We start from the raw sequence: 13,343 nt of genomic DNA on the forward strand, positions 1-13,343 counted from the left end.
CACCTGGTTCAAAGAGTGTACAATACCCAGGCATTCATGAAAATACACTCTGTTATAGTGAGTAAATGAGTATAAGTAGTTTGGAGACTCGCATATAAGTGGTGATGTGGTCCATTACTGATGGTATCTTGATGTTTAACGTTAAGCATTAAAGTGAGATGCATTTTTTTTCTTTAAGGTATGCAGCCCCTCATGTATTCTGTTCAAGAAGCATTAAATTCTCGACCATCTTGGACTCGTGTTGGGACAGATATTTGTTACTATAAGTAAGTACACTAACCAAACATACAGCAAATGTTACACTGAAGGTTAGTATGAGGTACTATTTTCGAGGAGAAATGTTTGCTTCAGAGTTTGATAATTCTATTTTAGTACTTCTGTTGTGAAGTTTTCTTCTTGAGTTACTATGGAGAGTAACAGAAGGGATCCAACCATATAGGGTCTTTGTTAGCATACTGTTGTTCATCTTTTATACTTTTGTCAGAAATTGCATACTGTTCCAGAGGGGCTTTGAAGTGAATGTATATATGCATGCTTACTTTAAATTTTAATAGTGACTTCCAGTAATAACTGTGATCATGTGGTGCTTGTGATTAGGCTCCTGTATTCCATGGTGCAATCATTGTAGAGCAATCCTGGAACACAGGATGAGATGCTACAGCATATCCATGTGTTACCCTTCTTCGTCAACAGTTTTTTGCTTCCTTTTCTTTTGTTTTTTTTGTAGTGGTTTTTTTTTTGTGCTTTGTTTTTTGTTTTGTTTACTCTCTTTCTCCCAATATGGATGAATGTGTAGCACTGCCATGATGAAATATATTTACAGATGGTGGAAACCAGTGTATTTACCCTGGATGTAAGCAGAAGAGAAATACTCTTACTAAAAGTCTTCCTGGCTCTTAGAATGTGTGTTCAGGAATAATTAATTATATGAAAAAAAAAAAAATTCTAATGTGCTTATTACCTTCATTTTACTCTTAGGAATCACTTTTCAAGAAGTTCAATTGCTGCTGGAGGTCAGAAAGGAAAATCTTATTACACAATTACGTTCACAGTAACTTTCCAACATAAAGATGATGTCTGCTACTTTGCTTACCATTATCCCTATACGTACTCAACTTTAAAGGTGAGACGATTATTATTTGTTAGATAAATATTTATACTTTTGGACAATGTGAAATGTGAGCATTCCTGAGTGAGTTCTTTTTATTTCTTTTTATAAAGTTTAAAAGGCTGCTTAAAATGGTGACTTTTCATAAAATATTAGGGTTTAGACTGGTGAAGTGTGTAGGTTGTTCTGAAGAACAGTCCCTGGAAAAATAAAACCAATACTTGATGTCTGAATGGGTTTTGTGGGAATCATAATTCATAATTGACTGGAAACAGTGCTAACTGGATGAAGTATTTGTGTGTGAGTCAAATGACTCATATCCCGCTGTTCTGCATATACCTATTCATAACTGACCTATTCAAGTTACTATATTTAATATAATTAGAGTTCTTTTTAGGATAATTAATTGGCTAAAGAAGCTTTGTGAAGCTTTTAGTACTAAGCAAAACTCTAGAATGTTTGTTGGTTGTTTCTGTCATAGCAATGATAGCAAACGTGGGGATTCAGTGGCCAGTGTGTAACAGCGTTGAATGAAGCTGGGCTGCTGGAGCCCAGCCAAGGGACGTGAGGGTCTCCATCCCAGGCTGATGGACATGGCTGCTGCTTTCCTGTTGCTTGTAGGTTCAACCGCTAGCGAGTCTGAGCGTGTATCCCAAAGAGACAGAGAGAGAGACTCTCACACAAGCACTTGCACATTCCCCCCATCCCGAGCAGGGCTGGCTACACGGACTGGCATAGCCAAGGTGCTGCCCTCAACAGCACTGGTGTGTGACACTACCAGGACCTGCTTAAAAGATAACTACAGGCACACAAGTCCCTTTCCTTCTCTCCAGCTAGTAAGGATGGCTATTCACTAGTAAAAGTACACACCCACCCACTCTCTAGAATCACAAGCACACGTGTTTGTGGACTACTGGCATGGCCCATCCGTGCCATACCCCTGCCTGCATTCTGTTCTCTCTTACCTGCTGTGCAGGCCTCCAACTTCCTGACTAGTCCAGCCTGATGCTTACTAGCACACAGACGCATGCACTCATACAGGCGTCACACAGGCATTCCACACTTGTTGTTCCCCCCAGATGCCAGCATGGATTTTCTGCCCACGTGATACCCCTGCCTCGACCTGGAGTCTCATACTTGCTGGTTAGTCCACCTTGAAGTTTGCTAGCAAACTGGCGTGCGTGCACACCCCCATGCACACTACCTTTGGGGAAGATGCGTATGCTTGTCTCCTGCTTCTAGCAGCTGGTACCAGGCTCATGGGCTCATAACCCATGTTCCTACTGGAGATGCTGGCACTGAGACATCCTCCCTTGTTTCACTCACACCACCCCACTAGCTGGTTTTTGGGACACACGTTGTTCTTGCCCCAGTGGCTGCATACCAAGACCCTTACCCTCTCCAGCAGCTGGCACGGAGACCCCCTCGTTTCCATTGCTGACGCCACAGATGGAAGGGTGCCTACACTGCCTACAGCTCCAGCTGCTAGCACCAAATCTGCTTGCTTCAATCCCAACAGTAGCTGGCACTTTGACATAAATCCATGATGCCCACAGAAATGCTCCCAAGAGGTGTGGCCTTTCCAAGTACTGATGCTGAGACCTTTCATCACTCCAGTTGCTGACCCCAAATCCACTCACACTTGTCTTGTTATTAGTTGCACTTAGTCCACGCAGCACTTGCAGGCATGTGGTAGAGAGCGAGGCTGCACAGAGAGATAGCTAAGGGCAGACGTTAGGCATTGGGTGCAGAAGTTTTGTATAGTCCCACAGGCCCTCCTTGAATATCCCAAATACTCATGTTCTCGTTTCTTCCTTCTCCCTTAAGTCACCCTCTCCAAAGCTTTGCCTTGTAGATTCTTAATGGCCCATCAGTTACAGACTGGAGTCTTCAGTCTTTGCTGTTGTTTCTGTTAGGTCTTGTCTGCCAGGATTGTTCCTCTCTGTTGCTGTTTATTGCTTCTCCCTTTACTTGTTATTCCCTTTTGCTCTGGAAAGGTCCCTGTTCAGATAACCTTAACGAAGCAGAGGTTCTTGCCTTCCCACATACCCTTACAGTATTATCTGGTAGAAAATAATGTACCATCTGTGCCTTCAGCATCTTCAAAGCAGTTGGAAACACAGACTCTATAAAGAGAAGTATTCAGTCAGAGGAGTAGAGAATGATGTTTGATGGAAACTTAAACATTGTTTAGGAAAACAAAAAGAAAGATTGATTAAATAATACCTGTGCAATACACTGTGTTATGTGACTGCAAAAGATTTGAAGTATTTTTTCATTATTTTTGGGATGAAGATGCATCTTCAGAAGCTTGAATCTATGCACAATCCTCAACAGATATATTTTCGACAAGATGTTCTCTGTGAGACCCTGGCTGGCAACAACTGTCCCTTAGTCACTATTACAGCCATGCCAGAGTCCAATTACTATGAACATATCTGTCAGTTCAGTAAGTATGACTTTCTTTTCTTATCAACTGAAAATAATGTAAAACTAGCTCTTTAGGAAAAAAAATAGTATTAACTGTTGTGCACTGTGAAGATAAATAGCAATGTAAAATAAGGTTAACAAATTTAATGAAATTAAGAGGCATCAATATTCAGGATTTGCTTCGTAGTTAATATATACTTGTGGTAGTCAACTAAGGATAATTATATGTGGATATATAAAAGTATACATAGTCATATATTTTAAATCGGTTGCTAGATATTTTGTATGCTACATTTTGCAGACCACACTTGACAATTCTGAGTAACATTTTTCTCCAAATACTCGGGTTATTTGCTTGTCAAAAAGTCTTCCATAAAGGCAATATCTAAGCTACTGCTATTTGAAGTGAACTTTAGTTATGACAGCATTCCTGGTTTGTTCTTGCACCCCAGTATTTTTCTCGGCTAGTGGCAAAAAAGCCATTGAAGTCGTCATATCATAATTATCAGTTCAAACTAGTTCTGACTGTATAATTGATTGAATTTAAAGCTCCATTATGAGAGTTCTGTAGTTAGCAGTCCTTATAACAATATTCTCGCGAGGTCTATCAATAATACTGATATTCAATAATACTCAACTTCCAAATACTGTATTTTACAAATGCTGTAATAAATGAAGCTGGCTATTGCCTCTTTTTTTTCAAATAACAAACTGTTTACTTAGCTTGAGTCATATTTTGCAACTTCTGTGCGTACTTCTTTTAGGGAATCGTCCTTATGTTTTCCTATCTGCTCGTGTACATCCTGGAGAGACTAATGCAAGCTGGGTTATGAAGGGAACACTGGAATACCTTATGAGCAATAATCCAAGTGCCCAATGTTTACGAGAGTCTTATATTTTCAAAATTATTCCTATGCTCAATCCAGATGGTGTCATCAATGGAAAGTAAGCATAAGTTTACTCATGAATATATAACCTATACTACTAAGTCTTTGCATCTGTTATATATAAAAAAAAGGAAATCTAAACTAATCCTGAAAACATACAAATGGAATACTTAATAAGAAAAAAAACATTTACAGAATTGCTAGGATTTTTAAAATTTTGGCTTTTTAAAGGCAGATGCACTGTTCCATGAATTTCAGTCTTACAAAGAGTATTTTCAGTTGTTTGCAGATTATAATCATTCCTATGTGATTTGACATGGCATTTTAACTGTCTCTCTGAATTAGAGTCTTGTATAGGTGTAGAATGTTACATGAGATCGTAGCTGCTTTTAGGAACAGCTAAACAAGTTCATGGTTCTCATGGAAAAAGAACAGTCCTTATATCTGAGAAAGCTTTTTAGGTATTTTTTTCTCCTTTCTTGTTTTAATTATAGTTTTTAGAAGGATGTTATTGAAATGGCTGTCATCAAATGTTATTAAAAGTGGGAAACTTAATAGGTGTGCAAAAGAAAGGGTAAGAGTATCCTGATTTAATTAAAGTTATTAATGGTAATTCTTTCACTTACTACCACTTTTCTTAATAAATTTAAGGGCTGTTTCAGAATTTTTTGATGCTGCTATGTTTAAGCATTCAGCAGTCTATATTTACTTAGTTACAGGGAGTTCATATGAACTGGAAACTTTGGTATGGTGAATCTACAGGTCTTTCTTACCTAGTTGTGGGTAGTATTTTAAAAGGTATTGTGAACAAAATAAGAAAAATCAAACCAATTATGCATTTGAGTAGAACCCTGTCTTTATATATGTAAAGGAATGTATATAACAGAACACCTGGAATTAAATCATTCAGAATACAAGAGAGAGTTTAATACAGGGACAATTAAGAAATATGTCCCAGCAGACAAAATCTAAAGACAAATGTACTGAAGATGACTGCATGAACATGAATTTCTGCAAGTTTAAAAATTCTTGCTGATAGTTGACTGAACACAGAGATTATCTTTATTTGTTTGCTGGGTTTTTTGGTTGTGGTTTTTTTTCTTTCTTTTTTGTCTCACAGCTGTTTTTCTCCTAACAACTTCATGTTTCAAGTCTTAGATTTCTGGTTGACATTAGTCTTTGTATTACAGAAGTCAAGACACCAAAACTGTAACGAAATTACTGATTTTGAACTAGTATTTGAAGCCTTCAGTTTCAACAGCAAAAAAGCAAGATTACAATTGACTTCATATAGAAAGCTACTTCTAATTTATTTTTAGGTTTTCTGTAGTGTAACTTAAAAAACCCCAAACACTTTTATTATTTGACATGTTAGAAAACTGAAGTTTGTTTCTTAGCAGACTCCTTCCAAAGAAGCAGTGGTGACAACGAAAACTTGAGTTGGGGGGGAGGCTTATTTAAAAGTATGATAATACAGACTACATCATGCGTTTTTCCACCCCCCCCACAATAGCCACCGTTGCTCTTTAAGTGGAGAAGATTTAAACAGACAGTGGCAAAATCCAAATCCAGATCTGCATCCCACTATTTACCATGCTAAAGGGTTACTGCAATATCTGGCTGCTATAAAACGTTTACCTGTGGTGAGTATGTGTGTGTAAGCAATTCTGAATCTTTTTAACCTTGTCTATGTAGCTAGTCTGTAAAGTGAAAAATTTAATATGGTCTTGTAAACTGTGTCACACTTAACTTTGACATGGAGAACTGGTCTTCTGCAAACCTTTAGATCTAAATTTGTTTCCTTTGCTAGGGTAGAAGGTTAGACCTTCCTTAGATGAATCCTACATTTTTTGTCTTAATGCACAAGTTAATTACATAAAGAGTTCTGTTTCCTAATTCTTTGGAACTTTCATCAGTACAAATAAAAATTTTTATTTGTCCTTCTGTTACTTTTATAAAATGTTAATTCCATATGCCTTGGCTTTATTTTGCCAAATGATTTATTGTAGGTCTACTGCGATTATCATGGTCACTCTCGTAAAAAGAATGTATTTATGTATGGCTGCAGCATCAAAGAGACAATGTGGCACACAAATGTTAATGCTGCCTCTTGTGACCTGATGGAAGACCCTGGTTACAGGGTAAGTTTGACATTCGTACCTTTTCCACTTGGCATGAGTTTGGAATATACTTTTCAAATAACTTCCCATGATTATTCTGTGCACATAGTGACTTTATAGCATAAGCAGACTTATTTAGAATTAAGTGGGTTTAGTTCATGAGTGTACTTCAAAGTACTGCGAGAGCTTTAAACATTGTACACTAATACAGCTAAGGATTTAATGGGAGTAGAGTGCTTTATTTTTTGAGTCTTTGTACCAATACATGCCTTCTTTGTTCAACATTACCATTGTAGTAAATACATGGAAAATACGCTTCTGTGCATTTATAATTACTGGAAGAAAAAAGTAATTTAAGCATGGCAAACAATATTCTAGCAACAAGAAAATAAAAATACTGAACTGCTCTGAGAAATACTAATTTTTGTGTACGGAAATAGGCAAGGTTCCTCTTAAAGGTGTGTAGTTAAGGCATGTGTCCCTAATACATATACATAATAAACTTGCACAAACAACATCCACTCATTGTATAAGCTTTCAAAAATTCCAAAAGCTTTAAAGAATTACGTTACCTGTTTCTTTTGTGTAACTCCACTGCCGCCTTGTGGCAACTGCCAATCTGTGCAACCTAATGGGTCCAAACCCCGTGTTTTTTTGAGGAGATGCAGAGTTAAGCTTGAAAAGCATGTGAATGTGTGTTAAAACACTTGTTATGCATCCGTGAGTGCAACTGAGTACAAATGCTTTCAGATTTTTCTCAAATCTTCCTCACTTTAAAAAAAACATTCTATCGCTCCTTGATTTTCTTGTGTGATTTCCTGGATGCTGAGTCCAATGTCATTCACGTCTGCTGCTCAATGTGTTTATGTAGGGTTTTGCCACTTCAGACCACACTACCATAGCACACAAAAGCCTATTGTCAATAAGAGATGGGGGGAAAAGCCTTTTGGTTTCAAAAAGATGGAGTGAAATGCTTGGGCAAGCTTACACTAATAATGGTATATGTACTATTGAAATAGTAAATTCAAAGTGGTCATGTGTTTTGGCTTAACTCATACAAATAAAAGTGGAAAAGAATGTAGTCATTTAGTATTCATTAAATACATACATTTGCATAACTGTCTCTTGGGGTTTTTTCAAAGCTGTCACGTAAACAGTTACATTGAACTTTGATTCATGTTCGTTCTTGTTCTTTTAACTAAAATTGCAGCAAAATTCTCTGATAACAGTTTGTAATTGCATATTCCTCCCCGTCACACACTTCCAAAAGTGAAATAAAAGAATCACTGTATTTTTCAAATTGCTGTCCTGCAGGCACTCCCCAAGATCCTAAGTCAAACTGCCCCAGCATTCTGCATGGGCAGCTGCAGCTTTGTAGTGGAAAAGTCCAAGGAATCTACAGCACGAGTTGTTGTCTGGAGAGAGATAGGAGTACAAAGGAGCTACACAATGGAAAGCACGTTATGTGGATGTGACCAGGGCAAATATAAGGTAAGAATATATATCAGTTAAACTGTTCTTGCTTTATCTTTTCTTCCATCTGCATTGGTATCTTGTTCTATGGCTTCACTTGCTTGCTTTAAACTTCTAAAACTCTTCTAAGATCTGTGTACACTAACGTTAGAGTGAAATTACATACTTTACAATGTTATAGGTTGCATAACAGTCTTCAGCTGTCACTTAAACCTCCTCTCCCAGTATGTTATGCTTATTGGCTGTTTTAACAAGATTAATATTAATTACTGCTTGTAGCACATATGTATGCATGTAGTTAAAAAAATCAGAACTGTTCTTCCCGTTAAACTATTAAAATTGAGGAGTAATAAATGCCAATACTAGAGTAAAAATTTACTTTACGCGTGGCAATTTCAGACTTCACCATGGCAGTTCATGGTTTTTCAGCAGATACTTAGTAGTGTCGCTGTGTAGCTGCAGAAACAGGCTTATAAATCAAAACACTTTAATATCAGGTTACCAGAACTACAATTTACACATCTCTGAACTCATCATAGTCGTTTGACTTCTTGACATGAAACTTGTTTTCAGTTTATCTTCAAAAGTGTTAATGGGGCTGGATATTTGAAAACAAAAGGTGACCCTGTTTGTAGTTTCTCACTGGTAGAAAACTTACTTCAAAACTTACTTGGGGGGGAAAGAAGGATAACAACCACCCTAACATCTGATCTCTAGCTTCTGTCACTGGGTTAAATTTAGCTACAAATTGAAGCAAGTCTTTAAAATGAACTTTCATGGAAGAAGCCACAGTTTCTTCTGCTTGAAAATAGAGTTTAGGAAAGCTAATCAAGAAAATGCCCACAAGCCTCAGATAAGGTGCTTGACAAAAAGAGAATCAGAAGGCTGGGATCAAGGAGGGGAGTGGGTCAGGAACAAAAAAGAAGTTGGAACAGGTATATTTAATGTATGTATTAACGTATGCTCCAACACCCATGCCTTTTGCTCTAGGCAGAAGACAGACACATATTTTGGCAGGAATTTCAGTAGGTCTGTAACTAGTAAATGAATGAATTAATTTTGTCAATTGACAACAGAAACATTCCTGATATTGTCAGAATATTCCATTATTCCTCAGATGACATCCTTATGGAGCTTTAAAAAAATCTTATCCAACTTGTTTATTTTGAAACTTCCATAATATTCTTAAACAACCTTCATAGCTTTAGCAGTGTTTCTGTAGAAAGTTCTTAAGAAAGGTGAATTGAAAATGCTTTGTGGGCAAACTTTCAAGTTGCTTAACCTGCAAAGCCTTCCGGTAAGGGAGGAAAAAATAGATGAATTCTGTGGAAAACTAATTTACTCAAAAGGGAAACGCATTCTTCTATGTAATATAAACTAGCTGATGAGATCAAATTGCTGTTCTGTCATTCATTTTATTCGCAATAAAACAATTTGTTGAAGTCTTATTCATCCTCTGAAAATATGGCAAGATTCTTTGTTTCTTCTTCACTATGATGATGCTCAGATGTATCTAAAAGGCCAAGGAGACTAGACAGAACAAGAAAAGAGCAACATTTCTCCAGTGAGAAGGTCAAAGAAATGAAAAGGATCAGTATTTATTTATTTATTTATTGTAGAGGGAGTGGGGCCAGCAACTCTGTGAATAAACTCGTGGTATAAATTAGGTGACAAATTTCATAATGTGTTATTTCAAAACAGAGCAAGGAGTTAAGCTGTAGAAATTCTCTCCCCTTCTACTTCTCGTCAAAAGGACAGGACACTTCAGACCTGAGGGACTGGACTGTGTATCATGTAAAGGTCTGAAGCACTTTCCCAGTCGTCTTCTGGTTTGGTATTATCACTGAGATTTGTTCAAAGCACAAAGACACTCAACAGTTCTGTTCTTTGTGGAAGAAGTGCTGAGTCTTTGCCAAAGCTGGATATTATCAGAACATCAATGTTTCTTTTTATTCTTTTTTATTTTACTCGGACAACGGTGATGCTAGACTGTTTCCAGCCAGGAAGCTGTTGAACTGAAGTTAGCAATTCTTACCTGAATTTAGGATCCCTGGTGACAGAGTTATCTCTTGAAGCAATCTTGTTTTGACTGCTTGTGTGGGGACTTTGTAGTGCATTGAGAATTAGCGCTGCAAATATTGCTCAGTCATTTGTGATTCAAGACACTGAAAAGCAAACATTCAGGTGAAAAGATGCTCAAAGATCTACCACAGAGGATAATTAAGATGCCAGACAAAAGAACAATTTCTGCAATAATTCAAACCACCTGAAAAGTGACATCAGTCCCTTTCCTGATTGGAGATTAACAAGCTTGGGATATTGCTTTATTTTTAACTAAATCAAAAAGACTTTGTTATCTGGCACTTTTATGATGCATGTAAATAGAAGACTTCAGGAGATAAGGATTCAGTCAAGAAACTTTGTCAGTTACCATGAATCTTCAGTCTCTAGATTTTGAGTTCCCAAAAATGATCACATCTTTGTAGCCTCTGCTGAATAAGAAAGCAGAAGAACAAGATAATCCTTTACTGCCCAACTGACCTCTCCAAATCTTAGTATGGCTGTTTTGAATTTAACTACATATTACAGGAATATTCTTCTCAACTTGAGGTCGCATTCTGTTGTGCCTTTGTTTTGCATCTTTGCTTTCAGGTAACAAAGTTCATCACCGAGCATTTGCATCAAGGTACTTTTGTGACGTGTTTAGTAAGGAGGACTTCAACCACCCATCTAAACTGTTAACTGTCTAGAAGAAAGATAGTTGCATAAGATGTAAAGAAAAAAGAAGAAAATTCCATGCATGTTTAAAAAAAAAACCCCAAACATAACAGCTACTTCCAGGTGGTTTGTGCTTGAAAGCAATGCTTATAACACTTGAGGAACTTTGATAGGCCACAGTTAAAAGTACTAGAACAACAGTTGAAGGTGGTTAGAAGATCAAGAAGAGGAGGTGTAATGAAGACTCAGTGAAAATGAACTTCACCTCAGGTCCCTTAGTTTGGGCAACTGTTTGTTACTATTTCCTGAAACAGATTTTGGGTCTCTTGTTTCATGGTAATTAAGAGATTTGGCTGATGGAAGAATAACATTGTATTAAGAAATTTGGTATTTGGCATCTCTGTGTTAATGCATTCTCCATTATGATTTAAAGAAACGAGAAGAGCAAATCTAGAATTTGGCATGGGCTTTTGGTGCAAGTATGTAGATCCTTCTACATAGTATAGTAAGTTCAAATTTTGTTGTCCAGGCATTCCACAGTTACCCACTTGCAATCTGATCTATTTAGGTCTCTTTAGTTTTATCCTCTTTCTGATGTGCTGAAAATAGCAGCCACGGAACATGCACACGCAATTTATCTTTCTAACAATTGTCTTTGCACCTTCTTTCATACTATACTCTTGTCCTTTTTTGACTTACAGCCACTCCTACTATACTGTCTGTAAGGAATCTTCCAACTAACGTTAACTTCTTCAGCAACAGATGTAGACAATGATTGGAAAAGTTTCTGAACCATCAAGTTGTGCACAGTAGTAATCTGTGTAACAGTGAGATTACTGTTACTCTTCTCCTTCCTCTTCTGCATACTTGTTGCCTCTTGTCCTTAATGTTATTTTAATCTCTTTGGGGCAGGGACTGTGTCTTCCTGTGATTAGCGTAGTGGAGCCCCAGCTATGATTGGGGTCTTCGAATGTTACTGACGTGCAAACAAATACAAATCAAAACAAATAATTGGCCTCTGTGGATAAGGTACTGCACTGGGAGTGAGGAGAACTGATTTCTGTTCCCAGCGGGGTCAGTGACATGCTGTGAGACACTGTGCAAATCGCTTCAACCCTCTCTGCCTCCATTTCTCCATCAGTAAAGTGAGGATAATTCTTCCTTTATTAATAAAGTGCTTTGAAACCTACAGCACAAAAGCGTTACAAAAGAGGTAAGTAGTATTACTATTAACAATAATACTTCAATACTCTTGTTCACTGCTAACAGGTTTCTGTACCATTTGGCTGGAGGATGGCACTATTTAGAATAGTGGATATAGGTATATCTAGCTTTTTGCTCGAAAGCACCTTGTTATGAAGACTACCAAAGAAGAAAAGAACTCACAAGAAAAATTAAATCAAAGTTTCAATTTATTAAGTGTGCATATGTTCAAAACAGAAGTACGTGAAGAATGTGCGGACTGTACCATTTCTGGAGCAACATAACACTTTATTTTAAACCTTGCATTTTAAAATACAGCGTAAGCGTGGCAACATACAGAAAGCGTGTGTGTGTGTGTTTTAGCTTTTAGTAAAAAAAATTTCTACTCCATTCTTTTTGCTTTCTGTGTTTTCCTACTTGATGACTTAAATTACCAGCAATTCCTGGTTCTTCTGCTTCCCTGCTTGTTTTGTCAAAGCTCCTTTTCAACTACCCTTTACGTTAAGAGGCTTGGAAGATCCAAACTAAAGTCCTTTAAATTCTCCAAAGATACAGAAGTTGCAAAGAGGGAGATTGAGTTGGGTTGTGACATTGAATTTGTTAGTGTATATACAGTCAGTACTAGCCAATTCCATAAGTGTTGAGGGTCACTCTAGAATATCACAGAAGGGTAGGGGTAGGAAGGGACCTCTGGAGATCATCTAGTCCAACCCCCCTGCCAAAGCAGGTTCACTGAGAGCAGGTTGCACAGGAATGCAGCGAGGTGGATTTTTAATATCTCCAGAGAAGGAGACTCCACAAGCTCTCTGGGCAGCCTCTTTCAGTGCTCCATCACCCTCAAAGCAAAGACATTTTTCCTCAGGTTGAGGTGGAATTTCCTGTGTTCCAGTTTGTGCCCGTTACCCCTTGTACTGTCATGGGGCACCATTGAAAAGAGTTTGGCCCCCATCCTCTTGACACCCACCCTTTAGGTATTTATAAGCATTGATAAGATCACCGCTCAGTCTTCTCCAGGCTCAACAGACCCAAGTTTCTCGGGATTTACTCATAAGAGAGGTGCTCCAATTTCTTGATCATCTTTGTAGCCCTCTGCTAGACTGTCTCCAGCAGCTCCTTGTCTTTCTTGAACTCGGGAACCCAGAACTGGACACAGGACTCCAGCTGTGTCCTGACCAGAGCAGAGTAGAGGGGGAGAATGACCTCCCTTGACCTGCTGGTCACGTGCTTTTTAATGCACCCCAGGATACCATTAGTCTTCTTGGCCACAAGGGCACATTGCTGGCATATGGTCAACTTGTTGTCCACCAGCACTCCCAGGTCCCTCTCTGCAGAGCTGCTTTCCAGCAGGTCAACCCCTAACCTGTACTGGTGCATGGGGTTATTCCTCCCCAGGTGCAGGACCCT

General features: G+C 38.1%; 1 protein-coding gene across 1 annotated transcript in view; it reads left to right on the forward strand.

Moving 5' to 3' along the window:
• AGTPBP1 (ATP/GTP binding protein 1) overlaps positions 1–13,343 on the forward strand; it is a 57,415-nt gene that overhangs the window by 25,432 nt on the left and 18,640 nt on the right. Inside the window, exons 17-23 of the mRNA XM_009885844.1 lie at positions 179–266; positions 979–1,123; positions 3,404–3,557; positions 4,303–4,483; positions 5,939–6,068; positions 6,435–6,566; positions 7,860–8,036. Coding sequence (XP_009884146.1) covers positions 179–266; positions 979–1,123; positions 3,404–3,557; positions 4,303–4,483; positions 5,939–6,068; positions 6,435–6,566; positions 7,860–8,036 — 1,007 coding nt within the window. The remainder of the gene's footprint in view (positions 1–178; positions 267–978; positions 1,124–3,403; positions 3,558–4,302; positions 4,484–5,938; positions 6,069–6,434; positions 6,567–7,859; positions 8,037–13,343) is intronic.

This window comes from Charadrius vociferus, unplaced genomic scaffold (assembly GCF_000708025.1).
Source record: "Charadrius vociferus isolate BGI_N301 unplaced genomic scaffold, ASM70802v2 scaffold235, whole genome shotgun sequence".
Taxonomy (NCBI): Eukaryota; Metazoa; Chordata; class Aves; order Charadriiformes; family Charadriidae; genus Charadrius; species Charadrius vociferus.